At 35.9% G+C, this 22611-nt stretch overlaps 1 protein-coding gene and 1 pseudogene across 14 annotated transcripts in view; one reads left to right on the top strand and one right to left on the bottom strand.

Moving 5' to 3' along the window:
* The window catches only part of MAGI2 (membrane associated guanylate kinase, WW and PDZ domain containing 2), a 1434944-nt gene that overhangs the window by 959485 nt on the left and 452848 nt on the right, over positions 1-22611 (top strand). For all 14 annotated transcript variants that reach the window (XM_024358207.3, XM_024358205.3, XM_003318553.7 and 11 more), the window contains one exon: positions 3689-3768. In XM_024358207.3, coding sequence (XP_024213975.1) covers positions 3689-3768 — 80 coding nt within the window. The remainder of the gene's footprint in view (positions 1-3688; positions 3769-22611) is intronic.
* LOC104007307 (ubiquitin-fold modifier-conjugating enzyme 1-like) lies at positions 6415-6991 on the bottom strand (annotated as a pseudogene).

Here is a 22611-nt window from a genome sequence, read left to right as displayed (position 1 = left end):
TTTCTCCATCTATAAAATGGAATTCATAATGCTTAGCCACAAAGGCTCATTAGCATTAAATGAGGGGACATATCTGAAAGTCCTGCTGCTTTCCCTGACACAGTAGACAATCGAGAAATGACACGGGATAGTGAGAATAACTTTGCAATGGTGTGCTGCACTGTAAATAGCTTTTCTTGTTGAAATGAAGCATGTTCTATGTGAGAAGAATGTTTTCTCAGAAGATAGGATATTAACCTGCTGCTTCTGTCAGTTTGGCAAAAGTTAAGCTTACAAATTGTACAGAAATGTCTGCTCATTGCTGATCCACCTATTGCATATTTTCAAGGCCATTCTGATATGAATTTAAACTAGAAATGCGGACTTGACTGAAATTTCACTTCTGGCTTACTCTAGTCCTCTAGACAGACCCAGTGTTTAGTTTAACATCAGAGAAGAGTTTGGGATATGCCCATATGATAAACCATTGTTTCTGGTTTTCATCCAGGTTTTTAAATATGACAGTGACTGAACTTAAATATCCACTGGCTTTTTCACTTGACCTCTCACTTTTCATGATCACCACATTAGCTTTATCCTAAAAATACATGAAGTAGTATATTAGTATGATTCAAAGTTCCTAAAAAATATCTGTTGCATTGTCCAGCTGGAATAAGAAAAGTTTATGTGCAAATGTAGCCTATGTACGTGTATGTGTCTCTGTTAAAGAAACTTGAATTGAAATAGAAAATTATATAGCATTGGCATTTTCTTTTCCTGGTATTTATGTGACACACAGTTTGGATAGATACAGAAAACTGATGTCATGCACCTGAATCTGCCCTAGCTAGGAACTGAAAGGAAATAACCTCCTTAAACTTGAAAGATAGTATGCAGAATGTGGAAGAATCCCTCAATTATCCCATTCTGAACACAGTTTCCTGCCTGACATTTAATTCGGTTTTCAAATGGAATTATTAAGCTTTAAAATATGTAATTTAAGGGAAGTAGAAGAGCTGGTTGGTCTGTTGTCTCCCAATGCATTAAAAATAATCCTCTTTGCAAGGAATCTTGGAGGAGCATGCAAATTACAAGGCTGGTGAGAACCACTATTGAAAAATACTGTGCTGGATCTTCATGTGATGTTTAAGACAATTACTGGAGGTAACTGCTACCCACATTGCTTTCAGAATCATTTCTGAAGATCAGCTAAAAATGGTGTTAACTATAAGAGACTCAATCTGTCAAAATGTATTAAAGTGACACACCGTTAATACTGGTTCAACCTAAAAAAAATCAGCGTGTAATGAAATGCTTTATATAAACTCAGGAAAGCTGGAAAATTCACAGTTCTCTACTAAATTAGCCAGTATTTGAGACCCATGGTGGTGTGCAATAGAAATGGTAATTTGACTCTCTGCAGTGGCTTAGTAATGTTCCCTTAATACTTACCCATGGATGTGTTTGCTTTTGTGAATATATCTAAGGAGCCTAGAAATGACTTTTCTCCGAAAAGAGGAAAGGATTTGGAAGAAGCAGGTGAGGACAAAAGGAAGAGAAATGTATTTTCCTTGCTTACTTCCCAAGATTTCTCCCCACCTCATAGAAACATAGACATCAACACACACATACACACACACACACACACACACATACACACACACACACACACACACAATTTGAACAGAGGCATGTCTATAAAGGGCATTTTTAAGTGATTTCTTTTTTAAAATGAGAGCAGCAAACACTGAACCCGGTGCCCCTATCCTCACATTAGGAATAGTCAGAGCCTGCATCCTCAAGCTTCAAGTCTTTAGTTCAGAAGAAAAGCTAGATTATATTGACATGCAAACGAGGGCCAGAACCAGATGAAAGTGTCTGCAATATTTTATATCCTTCTAAAACTTGGTAATGAAGCACCACCAGACTTTACAAGGGTCAAATTGAGGAAAAATAAAAGCTGGCATGCTCTCCTGTTGATTTATTATTTGATCAAATTCACAGCCTTTATCCGATCAACTTATTAGAGTCCTGTTGAGAGGCATTTATCATCGAAGAGCCCTTAAATGTTAAGAATGTGATGGAGAATACCTTCTCTTTATTCCATGTGAAAGTCAGAAATAAAATGGTATCTTGTTCAGGAGCAGAAACTTCATGACCCAAGGGTCATTATGTCACAGTTCTCAAATTAAAGATAGCTCTATACCTAGACAGATGGGATGGATTATCATTCAGAAAATGCTATTTGAAGAGTGATTTAACACCTCGGAATAGCTTTCTGCTACTCATCTTGACTCCATCCTCCCTCTTTCCTGGCTTGAAAGTTCCTCCATTAAGAAGGAACTTGGTTTTTACACACTTGTGATTGAATATACTGCCTGGGTGAATTGTCTAAACTTCATTGTAAGTACAGATTGGTTTATCAGATTGTCTAGCTAACATTTGTGGTTATGATTGGCAACATATAGTTAAATTTCATTAAAGAAAGAGAATACATGTGAAATTTATATCATCATTATCATTTTGACCTCCTTACAACTGTAGTAAAGTATGCCTGTTACCTGGCTCTGATTTCTATTTCCATCCTCTCTTCTATTCTTCCTTTCATGTTCCATTCATTGGCCTTCTGACTGTTCCCTAGAAACACCTCACACTTTCCCACACCTGTGCCTTTGCTCATTCTTTTCCCAAACCCCTCATAAATGTCACATTCTTGATAATTTGTCCATTGGTAGATGAGATCCCTTGAGACAGCTGTACACAGTAAACATTTTAGCTCCAATGAGCAGTTATGTGAGCCATGAGTGGTTCTTGAATTGTAATGCGCATAAGAAGTACTGGGAGTGCTTGCCAGTGATGGAGATTGTGTAGCCCCACCTCAAAGATTCTTATTTGATAGTTCTTTGAGGACTCAGAATATGCATTGTTAATATGCGTTGTCCACCAGGTAATTCTAATGCAGGTTATTTCACAACCACTTTAAAAAACACTACTTTTAGAATATCTCTCCTTTACTTTTTAAATTTCTGGCAAAACTCTTACAAGAAAACATTTTTTTCAAAAATATTATTTTATCATTAATTTCTGGAAATGCCATTTCAGAAACATTAGAATGCAGGCAGTCTTATCCCCTACCTTCTGAGCTGGGTTGGAAGTATTTGGATGAAAGATAGTTTAATGTGAGTTAATAAAATTGCTATTAATCACTTATTGAGAAAATGCAGGAATCCCAAGAACATGCTGTAATCTGCATCACTTTTGTACTGCCTCTGCCAGCTCTGTAGTTAAAGAGTAACAAAACAACTGTTTATGAAAAGGGTAGGTTTAAGATGAAAATAATTCTTTTGCAAAACTCAGGAAACATTATCAGAGCCTGTGGACTGTGCTCTTCCAACTGGAGAATCCTGTATTTGTAATAAATTCCTTTTGCTCTGGATGAGTTCTGCATTTTCAATGAGGTTAACTTGGCAACATTCTAGTTGATTTTAATAAAAATAGCTGCTTTGAGGACAGGGAGCTGAGGTTGCCAAATTTACAGCTGCCTTGCACAATTACTCTTACACCTCCTTCAGGGCTACTTAGAACCAGTAAGCAAATTAAGTGTATCGATTGCAATTTTGTTGGACTAACCCTGCTTTTTTTTTTCTTAAGGAATAAACTTGATTCCTTTTAGTATGTGTCTGTTCAGAGTGATCTCTTTTCTTTTCAGCCATAACACAAAGACAACATCATGGCTGGATCCACGACTTGCGAAAAAGGCTAAACCTCCAGAAGAGTGCAAAGAAAATGGTAGGTTATTAAGTTTTTACGGTGTTTCAGCAATGTGCTTTGAGAATGTTTGTGTTTCTTAAATGAGAGTCTCACCTGAAGAGGCAATAATCTAGTTGAAACAATTTTAACGATGTAATGTTTAATGCTCAGATAAGAGAGAGAATTAACTCGGCATTTCAGCAGGGCCATGTGGTTTTGCTTTTTCTCTCTGAGGAGACTGTGCTGAATATCACATCTCTGTCATCTCTGTTGGTTCTGTTTGACTCCTGGCCTGACTTTCCACCACCTACTAAGGACTTTTTGTTTGCAATACGTCGCTCTGAGGACTCTGATCTTTTAATTGGAGTCAGATATGATGCATAAGAGAAACAGTTTGTGGCACTATAATATTTGATTTTGTTTTGAAAGGCTTAGCATTCTAGCAGTTATTAAGGACTCAGAAATATAAAGACATGCTTTCCTTGAATCAAGCATTTAAATAAAATAACCAGTTGCCTGAATGTCTTAGATTATCCTTAGTATTTTCCAGTTCTCAATATTCTAATATTGACCTGCTTTAAAATAGACCGTTTTCGTGCATGTGAAGAATTTTTTAAAAATAATTTTGAGGACTAGATGAATGTAAACCTTGTTTTTAAATTCATAAATTATGTGGGTGAAGTCTGTTACTGATGATACTCTTAATTTTTTAAAATATTGAGTTTAATTTTAAAGGAGCACTTACAGTTTAGCTAAGATGATCAATAGCATACTCTCTGATGATTTATTATTTGACCACATTCACATACTTTATGTGATTAAATTATTAGAGCCCTGTTCAGAGGTTTCTGTCATTGAGGAGCTCTTAAAGGTGAAGAAAACAGCAGAGAATATTTGAACTTTAAACAAAGTTTTTAAAAAGTTAACTTTTAAAAAAGTGTCTCATTCTAAAAGGCCTTTCTTTTCAAGCATAATTCTGACTTTCTCAGATACTGTCCACATTCCTATGTTATAAGGTAACTGTTCACAGGCTAGGGACTGAGTTAAATTAAAAATTAGAGATTGTAATTTATATGAACATATATAAATGTACACATATCCAGTTTTAGTCTATATTTAATTTTGTATTCATAGCCATATCTGTACCTTTCTGTATAATAGTACAACTGTATGCAGTTGAATCCCATAAAATTATTGTACGATCTGAACTTTTAAGCATGATTTGGTTATATTTCATTGACACCAATGAAACATGTGTTACAAAATGTGATAGTCTGAAAATTAACATGACCTGTTCTAACTGGGAGTTATGATTTACTTATGCCACAGTTGTAAAACCTTAATATATCCTAATTAAAGTGAATTTAACAATTTTGCAGTTCTGTGACATATTGAACTTCTCAGCTGTCTTGCACCTTTGAGTTTTTCTTTTTATTATAAAAAGCTATTAAAGTCAATTTTAAAATCCTGAGAGAGACGCAAGCATAACATATTGCATAATTATAATATTTCAATGTTATTTGTTTTTCCCACATCTCTGCTTATCAGACTTAACAGGATGGTAGGTGCCTAAAATATGATGCTGGTGTCCTCTGAACCAAATGTCATTGAGAAACAAGTTCTAGAATTCAGTTTATAGATCAGGATGATTTGTAACTTGGTCAACTGCTATTTGTTTTCATTCACTACAAAATAAATAATTCCTAGACTCTATTCTTTATATTATCGGACTGTTTTTACAGTGGAAACTAACATCTAGTTTGTTAGAATGTTATTATTCTGGACACCTATTTTAAGTTTTCTTGCCAAGAAAAGTGCTTTTAGGTAATATTGTTACCTGTGTTTTACTTTTCTTTAAATGACATAGATTCGTATTACTTATTTACAACACTGGATGTTATTGGATTGCTATTGAACTTGCCAGTTAAGTCATGATTCTTCATATGTGCCACACTTCGGCTCAGACAAAAGTTAGTACAGTAATTTTCTGAGTGCAGGAATACATATAAAATGTGTATTTAAAAATGTAGAGGCTCCGATGATGATATCTTTTTCCAGCAAAGATTTGCCCTTCCTCTGCTAGCCAGATAGAGTGAAAGCTAATTACCCTAATCCAAACCAGAACTGAGCCAACGTGAGGTTGGGTTGAGTTTGCCCTGTTCTTTGAGTGTTTGGCCACCAGAGTTTTCAACTAACATCCTAGTGCAGGTTGGCAAACATTTTCTGTAAAGGGCCAGGTGATAAAGATTTTAGAAAATGTTTTGCAGGTCATCCAGTTTCTTTGCACTCATTGTGCAAAAGCACCATATGTCAATATACAAAGGTCATGCATGTGTTCTGATAAGGATTTATGTGTGGACATCAGAATTTGAGTGTTGTATACTTTCTTTTTCTTTTAAGCAGAGGAAGCAGGTTTTATTGATGGGTTGTCTCCTGAAACCAGAAAGACTATGTACTCTATTCCAGTTACCCCCATGCCTCCAGGACCACATGTTGTTCCACTTGAGGGGAGGATAAAAATTGCCTCTTGATTTTCCAAAGCCCAGTCTTTCCCTTCCCTGTGCAGCCTTAGAAACTCCGTAGCAATGCTGTTTGGTATTTTGGCTTTTTTTTTTTTCCCCGTCCTGCTGCAGCTACTTCGTGTCAACTAGAGGTGGAAGGTGTCCCGGGAAGCAGTTAGATGAGTTAAGTGTGATACACAGGAGAACAGGACCGTAGCCTATCAAAAGTCCCTCTGCCCTGCCTCAGTGTATTGGTCCTTCGTTGGTTACATTTCTCTTTGTGCTGGAATACCCTCTTCTGAATCAGATCAGGGATTTCCACTGTCAGCCATGGACCCGGCCCCAGAGCCATGAAATGAGCTAGTTCAAATTTGGGTACGTTACTGGCCCACAAAGATTTGAAATGATCTGTCAGGCAATTTTGCCACCTCTGTACATCTTTGCTGTCTTTCTGTCGAGCTCAGGGACAGCAATTTCTAGGGCAGTAGTAAGATACATGATAGGAACTTCAAACTTGACGTCAAACTCACATTTCAGGAGGCCATGGATATACCAACATTTTCCAAACCACCGAGTCCCTACCTTGCTGGACTCCAGTTGGAACCATCGTTGTCGCCATTGTTGTTGTTCTCCACATACCAGATAATTGACTGATATTCCTCTTTCAATCACTGTACCCACAACTCCCAATCTTGGGGTCCTGCATTAGTCTTCAGTGCCAGAGTCTCAGACACAACATGTCAGGTGGCCTCATCTGCCATCTTGGGCCAGGGCGAGTTTTGTATACTTTCACATAACAAAATATTCTTCTTCTTTTGATTTTTCCTCAACTACTCGAAAATGTGTAAACTGTTCTTAGCCCACTGGCCACACAAAAATTGGGGCGGGCTGAATTTGATCCACAGGACAAACCCTATCCTACCATGTTTGTGTGGGACTCTACTCTTGGCAGGTCTTGAACACCAATATTTTTAAATATTTTTCTTCTCAGGATTGCCAGACTCCCAAAACTCGGAGGTGGTTTTCAGGAGATTTAGCTTAACTCTTTTGCCTCTAGATCCTGCAGCTCCAGAATTGACAAATGTCAGGAGATAACTGACTGACTGTTTGAAATCTCTCATATCTATGTTTGTCACTCCAGTCCCTCAAGATTCCTCACTCTTTCGGTTTCTTTAATGTCCAGCAGCGGCCTTCTTCCCAGGCCAAGTCTATACTGTTCTAAGAGCCCAGACACAACAAGAGCAGCTGCAAATTCTTCCTTCACCTCTCCAGGGTTCCCTCTTGAGAATCTTAGACCTTCTAGACCATGCTGCTTCAGCTAGTTTCTGATTTCTTTAAACTGCTTATTTTTTTACATTTTATCTAGACTTTCTGTTTTCTCATGTCTAATAAGCTACTCCATCCTATCTGGTAGCAGAAATTTTAGTGCAGCAATTTTAAAATTGTACATTTTGGATGTTACTGGGCTGGATGTCATAAAATCTTTACTGTTATCCTAATTTATATTTTAATAACTGAAGATTATATATTATTTTGTCATATATGTGTTCTTACTATTTATGAATGTATGGAGGTATGTAGTGTATGTGTAGATATGTATCTGGAAATGTTTGCACCTTCAGATCTGTTTACATAAATGAGTAAAGTTAATTCCTGTTAAATTAATATAAGAGGAATACAAGTGAAAGAGAGATGAGAGGGGATACTAACTAGACTAGAGAAAAAACTAACAAAAGTTTTCTCATTGGTATTAAGGAGAAACAAGACATGGATGGCTCAGTACAAATATATATTAAACAAGCACTTATTCTACTGACAGTAAAGCAATCATTTTGCCTTTTTACTTAAAGGATAATACTGCTACTAAACATAAAAACATACTTCCTTCTCTCACAATAGGGTTGGAAATACTGAAGTCATTATGTTCTGTGCATTTGTCATAGCTCTGTACACTTTTGGAGTTTTAGCAGCAGTCTACATGGCAGAAAAAAATGTCTCCACCTACTACTGGATTCTAATATTAGTATTTGGGGGAGTGCTGTTTAGCAAGCCAATATAGTCTTTTTTAAAATGCCACAGAAACAGCAGTTAACCACTAAATAACTTGGATGCAAGATTGGTTAAAGTGTGTATAAAGCCCCATCATATTTCTCCTCTCAGAGTCGGTAATATGGGATCCTCCTGAGATATTTTCAATCACAAGCATTTCTGTGCTGACATCCCATGAGCATTGCTGGGTTAGAATCCATATCAAAAGTGAATTAAGCCTTGTAGGACCATTCTTTTCTTAAAGTTGAAATGTTATTAAACCCAGTAGGATCACACTATAATGTACAGGAGAAGAAATTGTTAAAGATTTGGAGTCAGGAAAAACTGTTCCAAACCCTAATCTGTGGGTTCTTGGGCAAGGTCCTTAATCTCTGGGAGCCCAGATTTTCTTACCTGTAAATGGGAGTTGTACCTCTTTCATGCAGATTTACCTTCACATGTTGGAAGCACAATGACTAGCACCATAAATTCTAAATAACTGCTCATTTTCTTTCCTTCAGGTAGAACTCTGAGCCAGCAAATGAGCCCTATAGAAGATGACTGGGAAAAAATTCAGAATAGTTATCCTACCTTAACAACTTTGAATGACTATAGAATGTCCTGGCAAAATGGAAATGAACAAATCCATATAGGCTAAAATTATCCATCTAGCTTATTCCAGCCTGAGAGTAATACACTGGGGGGTTTCCCCCTTCAACCTGTTAAGTTGTCTCTAAATTTTCATGAAGTTATATCTGCATGAACTGGGTGGCTTTGTTTCTGTATTCAATATGTATGAATTTTAAGTGAGTTTTCTTATGTTATTACAGGAAAAAAAATTACATAATCTTAACCCATTTACCTGCATGAGTAGTGCATTTCAATTGGAATTAACTAATGCTTTGAACTAATTAATTAATCTGTCTTTTTTAAAAAGTGTCCAAAATGTGCATGAACAAAGACAGCATACGCCATGCTTTACAATACATATTAAACAGGATGTTTTTCAGGAGAAGGAAGTTGCCTTTCTGAAATAGTAGAAAACGCTAATTAGTTTCAATTTATTTCTTAAATGAGTTTTATAAAACTGACACACAGATTAAAAGATTCATGCTTTTGTGTTCATATTTCAGATTCTGTTTCTAAATTACATTGTTTATCTTCCCTTAAATAGGAGCTTTGGCCTTTCTCATTAAATTTGTTTTGATAATTAGTGATCCTAATTTCTCAAGAAGATTAAGTATGACCAAATTAATTTTACCTTTCAGTATTTATCTTTCTAATCTGATAAACCTGCTAAGATTATGTTTGCAAAGCACCTTGGAATCCTTCCTCAAGGAAGAACTCATAAAACGATCCTAACAGTATTAACTATTCAAGTACTAAAACTTCAAAAATTGATTTTGTTTTTGTACTGATATTTCATATATGTTTGTAAAAAATGAAATTTCAAATATCTTAATAGAAACAATTGTTTTGTAGCTGACTGGTATTAATCATGATGTGCTTTAGCAACATTTTGAGGTACGCTTCATCCAATAATATAGTGCCCTTTCCCGTCTTTTCGGGTCAGAAGTACTCAGAAATACCAATATTTTAGGAATATAAATCTTTTGTGGAGGAAATAATACAATTTATCCAAAATAAATCAGGTAGGATGGATATTCCACTGTCGTGCACCAGTACCAAATTTTGGGTTGTGGCTGGCATCTGTTCTTGTTGGTCCTAGAATCTGTTATTGATTGGTTGATGTCCAGACCATAAAAGATATTATTTTAAATATCCTTCCTGCACCAATGATTTATGTATTTTACCCTTCTACCTGTTAATATTCCATGTGGCTATAAAGTAGTGCCTAGGTAAGGATTACAAAACTCTGTCCTACTTTGTTTCTTAGTTGCTCAAGTTACTTGCATGTAGAGCAATGAATTGTATCTTGTCATTTCTCCTCAATGCATACAACTTTTAAAATAATATTGACATCATCAAATCTGTTTTGCACAGTAGCAGAATGATTTCAAAATTTTTCAAATATGGCTTTTTAAAAACATTTTAAATTTTGAAATAATTATAAATTCACAGGAAGTTACTAAGGAATTTACAGGAAGGTTTTAGACACCCCTCACTAGCCTCTCTCAATGTTAACTTATATAAATACAGTACAATATCAAAACTAGAAAACTGATAATGGTACAATCTACAGATTGTATTTTGCCAGGTATACAAGTACATATACACAAGATCATATTTTGCCAGGTATACAAGTACTCGTGTGTGTGTGTGTGTGTGTGTGTGTGTGTTCCATGTGATGATATCACATGTGTAGTTATACATAAGTATGACCACAATCAAAATTCAGAAGTGTTTCAGCACCTCAGGGCTCCCTTATGCTACCCCTTCATAGCCATGCTTATCTCCTCCCCCTGACCAATCCCTAACCCTTGACAGCCACTGATCTGTTCTTCATTTCAGTAACTTTGTTGCAAAAATATTCTATAAATGGAATCATAATGTGTGTAAACTTTTGAGATTGAGTTTCCACTCAAAATAATTCTATTGAAATACATTCTAGTGTGTGTATCAATAGTTTGCTACTTTTTATTGCAGTATAATATGCCAGTAGGCTATGGCATGGATGGTACCACAGTCTGTTTTAGGGTACCCATTGAAGGACTTGTGGGTTGTATCCAGTTTTTGGCTAATATGAATGAATAAAGCTGCTATGAATGTTTGCATACAGGTTTTTGTGTGAACATAGGTTTTCACTTCTCTAAGAACCCAAGAGTGCAATTGCTGGATTATATACTAAGTGTGTTTCAGTTTTAGGACAAACTGCCAGACTGTTTTCTAGAATGGGTATACTCTTTTACATTCCCACCAGCAGTGAACAAGTGATCCAATTTCTCTGCATCCTTGCCAGCATTTGAGGTTATGAGTATTTTTTAAATTTTAGCCATTCTGACAGGTGTGTAGAGGTACTGCTTTTTTGTTTTAATTTGCATTTCCCTAATTGCTAATGATATTGCACATCTTTTTATATGATTATTTGTCATATCTATATCCTAATTAGTGGCAAATCTGATCATGTCTTTTGCCAGTTGTTTGCTTTTTAAACTCAGTTTTGAAAGTTCCTTATGTATACATGTTCCTTTACATATCCTTACAGATATGTTGCTTACGAACATTTTCTCCAAGTCTGCAATTTGTATTTCCATCCCCTTAACAGGATCTTTTACAGATAAATATTTTTAACTTTGATAAATCCAGATTATCATTTTTCCTTTTATGAATCAGACTTCTGGTATCAAGTCTAAGAACTCTTCAATCTAGCCCCAGGTCCCAATTTTTTTTCATATTTTTTCTAAATATTGTATAGTTTTATTTTTTATGTTTAAGTCTGTTGTGTATTTTGGGTTAATTTTTGTTTAATGTATAAGAATTAGGTTAAGGTTCTCTCTCTATTTTTTTTTCCCTATGGATGTTGAACTGTTCCAGCACCATTTGTTGAAAAGGCTATTCTTCTTTCATGGAATTGTGTGTGCACCTTTGTCATAAACTGTTGGATTCTGTTCATCTATGGGTTTATCCCTTCACTTGTACCACACTGTCTTGATTTTTCAGCTATATAGTAAACCTTAATATTTGGGTAGAGTGACTGATATGGTTTGGCTCTATGTCCCCACCCAAATCTCACCTTGAGTTGCAATCCCCATGTGTCGAGGGAAGGACCTGTAATTCCCATGTGTCAAGAGAGGGAAATGACTGAATTATGGGGCAGTTTGCCCCATGCTGTTCTCATGATAGTTAATTTTCACAGATCTAATGGTTTTATAAATGGTAGTTTTCCCTGCACTCACACACACTCTCCCTCTCACCTGTCGCCGTGTAAGATGTGTCTGCTTCCCCTTCTGCCATGATTATAAGTTTCCTGAGGCCTCCTCAGCCATGTACAACTGTGAGTCAATTAAACTGCTTTTCTTTATGAATTACCCAGTCTCAGGAAGTTGTTATAGCAGTGTGAGAACAGACTAATACAGTGATATTTCCTACTTTACTCTTATCAAAATTGTTTTAGATATTTTAGGTCTTTTGCCATTTTATATAAATTTTAGGAGAAGCTTTTCTAGAACTACAAAAATCTTGTTGGGATTCTCATAGGAATTGTATTAAACCTCCAGATTAAGTTGACAATAATATATATCTTTACTGTGTTGAGTATTCCAATCCATGAACATGATAAGCCCTTCCAATTATTTAAGCCTTCTTTGAGTTCTTTCATCAGCATTTCGTAATTTCAGCAAAAATATATGGCACGTTTTGTTTAGTGTATACCTAAGTATTCCATTTTCTTTGAGCAATGTAAATGGGTATTGTGTTTTTAATTTCAGTCTCTGTATGTTTGTTGTTAGAATATATACATGAGATTGATTTTCATGTGTTGGTCATAGATCTCATGTACTTGCTGAATTCATTTATTTGCAGGAAATTTTTTGGTAGATTTCTTGTAATTTCTACATAGACTATTTTCAATTGATATAATCATAAGATATTTCTTATTTAAGCTGTTGACATGGTAGATTACATTGAGTGATTTTCAAATATTAAATCAACCTTGCATACCTGGGATAAGTCCAACTAGGGCATGGTAAATAATTCTTTTCATATACTGTTTTATTTAACTTGGTAATATTTTACTGAGGATTTTTGTGTCTATGTTCATGAGAAATATTGGTCTGTAATTTTTTTTGTACTGTCTTTATCTGGTTTTGGTATCGGGGTAATACTGGCCACATAAAATGAGTAGATGCATTCCTTCATCTTCTGTTCTCTGGGAAAGATTGTGTAAAATTGGTGTCAACTTTTTCTTTAAATATTTGGTAAAATTCTCCAGTAAAACAACTGTCCTGGGGATTTTTTTCAAGAGGATTTTAATTACAAGTTCAATTGCTTTAATGGTTACAGGATTATTCAGGTTATGCACTTCATCTTGTTAGTTTTGGTAGTTTATAGTTTTATAAGAATTGGTTCATTGCTTCCAAGTTGGTGAATTAGAAACAATTTCAAGTTTTTGAATTTTTTGAATAAACTTTGTGGATCTGTCTTTAATTTCATTGTTCTGCCCTGTTATATCCACTCTGTTACTGACCCACCCAGCAAGATTTTAATTCCTATTATTTTATTTTTCCATTCTGTAATTTCTATTTAGTACTTTTTCATAACTTCCATTTCTTTACTGAGATTTTTTGTTTCAAGACAATTCATAATTGCTTGTTAAAGCAATTTTATGATGGCTGATTTAAAATCCTTGTCAGATAAATTTGATACTTGATTATCAGGATTAGTTTATTGTCTTTTCTCATCCAATTTGTTTTTCCTGACTCATGGCTTATATTTATGTTTAACCTGGACATTCGTTATACAGACCATTTTTAAATGGACATTTAAAATAAAATCTATCATTTTAGCCAAGAATGTCCCTGTTTTGGTTTGGTATGTAGGTTCTGGCCTGTTTCGTAGGCTGTGGTTTCAAATGCATTTAGCTTGCAGAGCTCTTCCCAATGCCATTTTTGGTCTGCTTAGTTCTCCTGACTTGGGAGCTCCTGATACATTCCTGCTGGTGCCACTTGCAAGTTACAGAAAGCACTTCCCTAGGTCACCTGTTATTACTCGTAGGGATGTTAGACACTGGATCTGTAGGGTGGAAAGTGTTTTCTCTGGCCTCTTATCTCTGCCCACATGATATAGGCAGGTACGGGGAAGAGGATGGGTCACCCATACGGGATTTTGGTACCAATTGATAATAAATGTTGCCTTCAGACAAAAAAGAGCAAACATTATTTGGTGTTTTGATACAAAAACTATTTAAAGAACCCAAACAGATTTAGAATCACAATTCCCAAGGTACTACTTCAAATCAGCAATGCAAAATCAATGTGAAATTGTATTGATTGTGTTTGTCCCTGAACTTCTTACTACAGAGTTGTAATTCTTGGAGATTATATTATTTTCTAAATTTGACCAGGATTGATGTCAGGGGTTCACTGACATCACCAGTGCAGGTGCTTCCAGCTGCCACTATGGACACAAGATGTGTTACCCTTTCTGGGATCTACTGATGCCACCACTTATAGGTTAAAGGAACCTACACTGCTTCTAGGTATGGGTCAGGAAAAAGGCTGCCCCCACGTCCCAGTTACTCTCCCCCTTTCCTTGCCCTTCGGCCAGGGAGAGTAGGCTTTTCTCTTTTGTTCTCTTGCTTTTGTTGTTTGTTGATGCCTGTTGTCCATTCCAGGCTGAAGGTCTTCCTGGTGTGCTGTCTAAGATATATGGGAGAGAAAAGAAAATCCTACACATTTGCTGTGGTTCATTTCCTAATTCCTGCCTTCTTCTTTCCACCTTTCAGGGTCTTTTGTGAATGTCTGTTGAATTGTTTCCAGGGTATTTAGCTGTATTTGGAGAGGAGGAAATGGGAAAATTGGGTCTACACCATCTTGTTTGGAACCAGATATCTAAATATGACCTTTGGTACCAACTGATAACAGTACTTTAAAACTTGAAAATATTCTCACATAACATTATCTCTGTTGAATCTACTCTGTGATGTAGGTAGAGATTTTGAACTCCCATTTTTCAGATAATTATTTTATAGTCCAAAGGATTTAGGGGTCTGATCTAATAAATGTAAATAGAAAATGAGGCTTGGATCCAAGTCATCTGAGTTAAAAATGGATATCAATGTGTGTCCACCATTTAATACCACAAGACGCTTAAACTAGAGACATTAAGGCCTAAAAACATGTTAAGGGAAACTAGATTAAATATTTTTCCTTTAGATGAGTTCATGTTCTTTGCAGGGACATGGATGATGCTGGAAACCATCATTCTCAGCAAACTAACACAAGAACAGAAAACCAAATACCACATATTTGGTTTTCCGCATACCAAATACCAAATCACTCATAAGTGGGAGTTGGACAATGAGAACACATGGACACAGGGAGGGGAACATCACACACCGGGGCCTGTTGGGGGATAGGGAGCTAGGGGAGGGATAGCATTAGGAGAAATACCTAATGTAGATGATGGGTTAATGGGTGCAGCAAACCACCATGACAAGTGTCTACCTGTGTAAAAAACCTGCACGTTCTGCACGTGTACCCCAGAACTTAAAGTATAATAAAAAAATAAAAATAAAATTTCCTTTAAAACTTTGTATTTAAAACCCATAAGAAGGGAAATATTTTCAAATATTCTCAGTGTTTTCCCTAGGACATCATATCAGTAAATAGGCAGATCAATATAATTTTATAATTATTTTAATTGTCATATAATTTACATTCTTGATATGGTTTTGCTGAGTCCCCACCCAAATCTCACCTTGAATTGTAGTAATCCCCATGTGTCAAGGGCGGGGCCAGGTGGAAATAATTGAGTCATGGGGGCGGTTTCCCCTAAACTGTTCTCCTGGTAGTGAATAAGTCTCATGAGATCTGATGGTTTTATAAATGGGAGTTCCCCTGCATGAGCTCTCTTGCCTGCTGCCATGTAAGACACCCCTTTGCTCTTCCTTCATCTTCTGCCATGATTGTGAGGCCTCCCCAGCCATGTGGAACTGTGAAACAGTTAAACCTCTCTCCTTTATAAATTACCCAGTCTCGGGTGTGTCTTTATTAGCAGCGTGAGAACAGACTAATAAAATTCTTAAACTTACAGGGTAAATTTACCTCTCTGAAAGGTATTATAAAATAAGTATTACATTCAGTGTTCTTACAACATTTTAAAAAAGAATTAGCTTCTGTTGTTTTCTATGCCTTCACAATTTTTAAAAATAAATGCTCACTGTAGTCCACATAATGTTGGAACAATCTCTGTAAGAGCTAAATGTGAGTCTCTGTCAATCACACTGCCAGGCATTAAGTGTCCCTTGGTGGTTAGGTTTGCTCAACAATGCAGAAAGCAAAATAGAAAGGTGAAGCCCTGATCTGAATATATAGACAAGTTCTCAAGGAAATGGGAGAAACAGATCCAGATCATCAACCCAAAGCCAAGTAATTGAACATTAACTATGGCTTTTAGTTGGAAAAAAGAAGAGGGGTTTAATTTCAGTTGCTGAAGTGAGACGATCTGATTTCCCTCTCAGTACATGTAATTTTGAGGTTTCCTAAATGCTATGCATCATAAAACAGTGCATTCCAAGGCTGATGATGATTTTTTAAAAAGCATTTTTTTTACTAGTGAAGATAAAAAATGAGCACTTATGATACAATTCAGTGCATAATTGTGACCTAACCACCAAGCTTCTCAAAGTGTCTGGAATAATATCGATTGAGTGATGCCAGTCACACAGCTATCCATGTTACTGTTAAAGACCCATATCTACCAGGAATTATCTTTCCAACAGCTTAAGATTTTAGGTGCTCTTTGTGGGAACTCCTTGAACATAAAGTTGCCCTCAGACAAAAAAGAGCAAACATTATTTTGTGTTTTGATACCTAAACTATGTAAAGAACCTAAATAGATTTAGAACCACAATTCCCAAGGTACTACTTCAAATCAGCAATGCAAAATCAATGTGAAATTGTGTTGATTGTGTTTGTCCCTGAACTTCTTACTACTAAGTTGTAATTCTTGGAGATTATATTATTTTCCATATTTGGCCAACAAAATTAACCCTTGACATTTTTTACTGATTTCCCAGTATTTGTGTTCATTAAGAAATATTTTACTTTCTCCCGCATTATCTTTTCAACTTTTTCTAATTTATATTCTTTCTTTGCCTTCACTTTGGTTTAACTAACCTAAACTTTTCCTTTGAGGCTGATTTACTCCCAACCCCACCCCAGTGGTTCGAGGCTACAAAAAAGAGTGGCCTTTTCCTTCCAATCTAGTACTTAGTTCTTACATGATATCGTAAGTCATTTTACTCATTTTAATGCAATTTATCTGCAAACAAAATAAGTTGATCTGGTTGTCCATATGACAAACACTTGTTGGATAACCTCTCTGCTTGTAGAATTAAATCATTTGCCATGAAAAATGCAAATGAATACAACTTCTGAACCCAGTTTTCAAAGAGCAGTATAGTGGGGAAGATAGTATGCTAAGCTCCTCAAAAATGAAGAGGAGAGTTTAACAATGATGTGAGGAGTCATCCACCGAACAAGAATGAAATGAAAAACAACTGACTGTGAACCCAGGCGTGTTCCGAGAAGACTTGGTGAAAGAGATGGAATTTGAGCAGAATTTTAAAGATGGGCTGGATTTAGAGTCACTCCTAAATGTTCAAGTTCTACTAGATTGCTTCATTTGGTGACCTTCTCTTTTCTCCTCACCCCTTGTCCCTACGTTATTGTTCCCAATCCTGTGGCTTTACTTCCCATCTAGATGCTGATGACTCTCTTTTTCCTTCCAACTCTGATTTATTCCGTCTGCTATTATGAATACATTTAAGTGCTATATTCATTTCTCATTATTCTATTAAGCTTTATTTCTATGATGTTATTATTTCTAGATAATTTCAGTTCACTCCATCTTCTGCTCCTACTCTAGCCAGGTCTGTATTTGTTATATTACCTTTCCTTTCAAGTTCTTTCTATTACTAAACTATATTCTTACCTGTGTTCTTCTAATCTTTATTCTATACTTTTCTCTATGAAATCCTTCATGGAGGAAAATATTTCTTATACTTAATAAAATGTGTTCTCTTAAAACTGCCTTTTCCTAAAAGGATGTCCCCTTTCACTGCTCACAATAGTGTACTATCCAGCTATTCTTTCACCTTGCTTTCCATATTCAGCATAAATCCATGGTGTATGTGTTTGCATTCAAGATGCTGCATGATTTTTGTATCACTCCATTTAATTTTTTTTTTCTTGAGAGCAAAGCCAGCTGTTGCTATTGTTTCCTTTATTCCACTCTGATTACTAAAACTGTGTTGTTCCCATTTAAAAAGCATACACACAAGATTCAGATAGTAGCATTCATGGATCTTCCTCAGGGCTGGAATTCAAAAAGGTCCAAACGCCAACTTGGTATGTTGATAGAATATGTATTTGAATCTCAAGTACTGAGGGAACTCCTGATAAGATTATGACCCAAGAAAGGGATAGATGAACAACATAAAACTTGAAGTACCATGATGTGGACTTCCAGGTTTTTTTTTTATTTTACAACAAAAAATAATAGCTTTCCAATAGTTTAAGTGAGTTTTTAGCAAAAACATTATTCTCCTTTGAATTGACTTCCCTATGTTTGTGTGAGCACATTTTAAGTTAATATTTACAATTAAATGTTATTTAAATAATATATACACTATATTTTCTAGAAAAACAAATCTGTTTTATTTGTTTCTCACCTTTATGTGGGGAAGTTTTCATTAACTTCTACAGGTAGAAGATTATGTCTTCATTAGTATATGTATGGGTTGACAATCTCCTGATCTTATTTGTCTATTTGCCATTCAGATTCTACTGGAAACTTTATTTTGTACAGAGAATTTTGCTTCATAGAATTGGAAGCTTGTTTGAGGTTTATTTAAAATGTATAGATCTCACTCTGAATTTTGAAAGTGTACTGCCTTTTGCTTTGTCCACCTATAGGGCTTGGCAATCCTCAATCACTATTATATTTAATTTGTTATAATCCTAGTACCTAGAGTTGTGTCATATTAGCTCTTTGTGCAGCATGGTTTTGAAATTACCTTTCCCAACCAGTTTGAAATTCAGCTTGTGGGTTTTCTTGGGAGCATAGCCGAATGAAAATCCCATCTCCTAAGCTGATGCACTATCACATAGATTCCTTTTTCACTGTCTTTACACAACTTGCAGCTTACCAGATACCTGATTCTGTAAAGCCAACAGTTCCCTTTACACAATTTGTAGACAGGAAGCCCAACTTGCATATAAATAGAGATATACATGATAATTTTTTTCTCAAATAAGATAGTGTTCCCATTGGTTTAATCTTATAGTCATATCAGCATATGGGATAGTGTCTGAGAAAGCCTTTGTAAACTGTAAAGCCTAAAACACACCGGTTAATGTTGTTATTGTGGGGCTGCAGGGTATGTAACCTGATATATGTCAGAGACTGTTCTCTGGTGATGACAGGGGCACAGATGGTAATGAAAACCCAAAGCATTGAGTTAGGGGAGGTTGTAGCTGTTTCATGGCTAGTTCACTTTTTATAGGTATCTGACCAGAGAAGTCGTTTAAGATTTGTCCTCACTCTCCTTTTTCCCTAGCTTATTCCCTCCCACTTTTGGGCTTTTTCATTTGGTCTGTGTCTGACTTAGAGCTTTCTACGAGTGAGTTTATTTGGAATGAGGAAGGCTGAAGAGGTATTGTGTTTAGATCTCCAGAAGGAAACCACTGCATCCTTGTATAACTGCATAAGGGAAGAAATATGTGTGTATGTATGTCAGTGTCTGTGTATTATACATCATTGGGCATGATGAAAAAGTGTGCATGGTAAATGCACCTGGATCAATTAGGAAGGACTTCATTTAGAAGATGGATGTTTGCACTGAGTTTTACAGGGCTGAAGAAGTACGTCATACCAGAGAGAGAGAAAGAAACTTGTTTTACATGTGGATTTACTTGGAGGAAGGTTATAGATGGAAGAGAACAGATTTTTGTGACTAAAGCTGAGGTTGAAGCAAGTTTATTGTCATATGTAAATATAAAAATAGATGAGCATAGTGAAGATGAAAGGCAGAAATGTTACAAAGTTGTAGGAGAACAGAGGCAAACACTTGTGTGCCATCAAAAATATCTGTAGATTCAATTTATTATCCTACATATGATGGTCTTAAGCTATAGAAAATGTAGTCCTGGGCCCCAGCCAAGAAGCTTGCAGGTCAGTTGAAAAATAGCTAAGTAATGGGATCAGATGGTAGCAATCCAGAAACACTTTGAGTCCCTTTATGGGCTCTGTGATCTTGTGGCTCAGTTGCTTTTGTGGGTGTCTGTGGCTCAGTTGCTTTTGTGGGTATCTGTTGTTCACAAAACATTTTTTTTCTAAAGCATTTTCACAGATGTCAATTGTTATCTTAATGAGCACTTTGTGAAATAATAAAAATTAATATTCACATTTAAGAGATCACGGCTCTGAGAGGTATAATAATTTCCCCCAAACTAATTGCTGATAGAACTGCAATTAGAATCCTTCCCTTGTGGTTCCTCAGTTGGTGACCTTTCCCCTATACTACCTCGCCATTAGGCATGCAGCAGAGCCCAGGGATAGACAACCATCAGGAGTCCCTAGAATTTATAATGCTCACCAGCTTCCTCTCCTAGAAGATACCCAAGCATCAGTACCACTATAGCTATCATAAGCAGAAACTGAAAACACAAACAACAGCATATGTTTAGGATGATGCACTTAGCATTATTGTGCAACTTGGGAATTCATGCTTAGAGGAATGCTTGAGTGCTCTCCCAACATTCCACTGGGTTTATAACATCACTTTAAGAGGAATGATATTGCAGTTACCATTTGCTAGTATCATTCAGAGCACATGTTACCTGGCATTCTTAGAAATACAGTATTCCCTAAAGAATGGTAAAAAGTGTCTTCAGCTTATTAAATGCCTGGCTTTCTTCAAGGGCAATGTGCAATCCTTAAATTTTTTTCTTATTATTAAAAAAGATGTTCATTGGCTCCTTTACTGCCTTGGGGAAAACAGATTGTAACTTTCTTGATCTAGTAAATATTATCAAGTGCTGCTAGGTTATTAATATTTATTGTCTACATTTGTTTTATCTTGAAAGTTGTTGACTTCTATTCAAAGGATGTTTTCCTTTTGTGTATGGTATATGTATATAAATTTGCAGGCAAATCCAGCAAAGAAATGACTATTTTTTAAACTAAATGTGAGATAGCAGTTTTAAGACATTAATACAGATTGGAAAAATAAAGTTTTACATGACAGCAAATTCATAATAGCAGCAAAAATTGGTGATGCAACATTTAAAAGGATAAGAGATGATCATCTGCAAACCTAGTTTATGTAAACACTTGATACTATCCAGAGAGTGCTCAGCCATGTGACTACAGAGAGGAAACCAAGATAGTCCGTAAGAACATAGGCTCTGGAGCCACACTGCTTGGATTCAGATCCTGGTTTTGCCATTTACTGGCTGTGTGAACTTGCCACTTACTGAGTGTGTGAACTTGTTCTGTAATTCCCCTTACTTTTTTTTTCAGATGGAGTCTTGCTCTGTTGCCCAGGCTGGAGTGCAGTGGTGCAGTCTAGGCTCACTGCAACCTCCATCTCCTGAGTTCAAGTGATTCTCCTGCCTCAGCCTCCTGAGTAGCTGGGATTACAAGTGCACACCACCATACCTGGCTAATTTTTGTATTTTTAGTAGACACGGGGTTTCACTATGCTGGCCAGGCTGGTCTCGAACTCCTGACCTCATTGATTCACCCACCTCGTCCTCCCAAATGGCTGAGATTACAGGCATGAGCCACAAGCCCAGCCCCTCCTACTATTACTAAGTAAACTGTATCATTTAACTTTCAACTGTTTTTCTTTAGACTCCGATATGGAAGAAAATACTTTGAAATATACATAGAAGTATGTCTAATCATAAATAAAATCCCCAGAGGTGATTCAATACATTCTTGCTCCTACTTCATCACTAGTTTTATGTTACTGTATTTAACATTAATAGTTACCATGTATTGAGTAATTTGTGGGTGCTAAGAGTATTACATATATTGTCTCCTTTAATCTCCACAACAGCCCAGTGCTATCCCTGTTTAACAGGGAAAGAAACTTTTGATCAGTTAATTATTCTAGGAAAGAAGGCATTGAAAATTAAATCTAAGAAAATATAGCTCCATTCACATTAGACTTTTCTTCTCATGTCTCACTCCATTTTAATTGTCTTTGATAGTAGTACTGAAACAGCATGATAAATTTCCTCTTATAAAAGATCAACAGATGGTATCATCCTATGTATGGTCTTCTTAATGGAATAGAACTGATAAGCATAATTCACCTTTTAAAAAATATTCACTTCTAACACAATATAATTGGCACTCTAGCTTACTTTGGCCATGAGAAACATACATAAAACAATATAAATGTTTCATTCTTAGGCAAGAACAAGATATGTGTAGACTTGTGAAGTCATTTTGGTCAACCACTAAAATTTACTCCTGCCACTAATGGCTTACCTCAAAGGCACGTTAACATATATTTTATGTTAATTTCACATATCCTGAGCTTGACAGTAAAGCTAACCTTATTGTAAAGTATTTTATCTCATTGAAATGACAGCTTTATGTCTTAGTTACATGATGTCCATATAACAGACCCATTGTGCTCAGCCAATAGATTGGAATT

Source organism: Pan troglodytes, chromosome 6 (genome assembly GCF_028858775.2).
Source record: "Pan troglodytes isolate AG18354 chromosome 6, NHGRI_mPanTro3-v2.0_pri, whole genome shotgun sequence".
NCBI classification, from domain to species: Eukaryota; Metazoa; Chordata; class Mammalia; order Primates; family Hominidae; genus Pan; species Pan troglodytes.
This window is presented reverse-complemented; position numbering and strand designations above follow the sequence as displayed.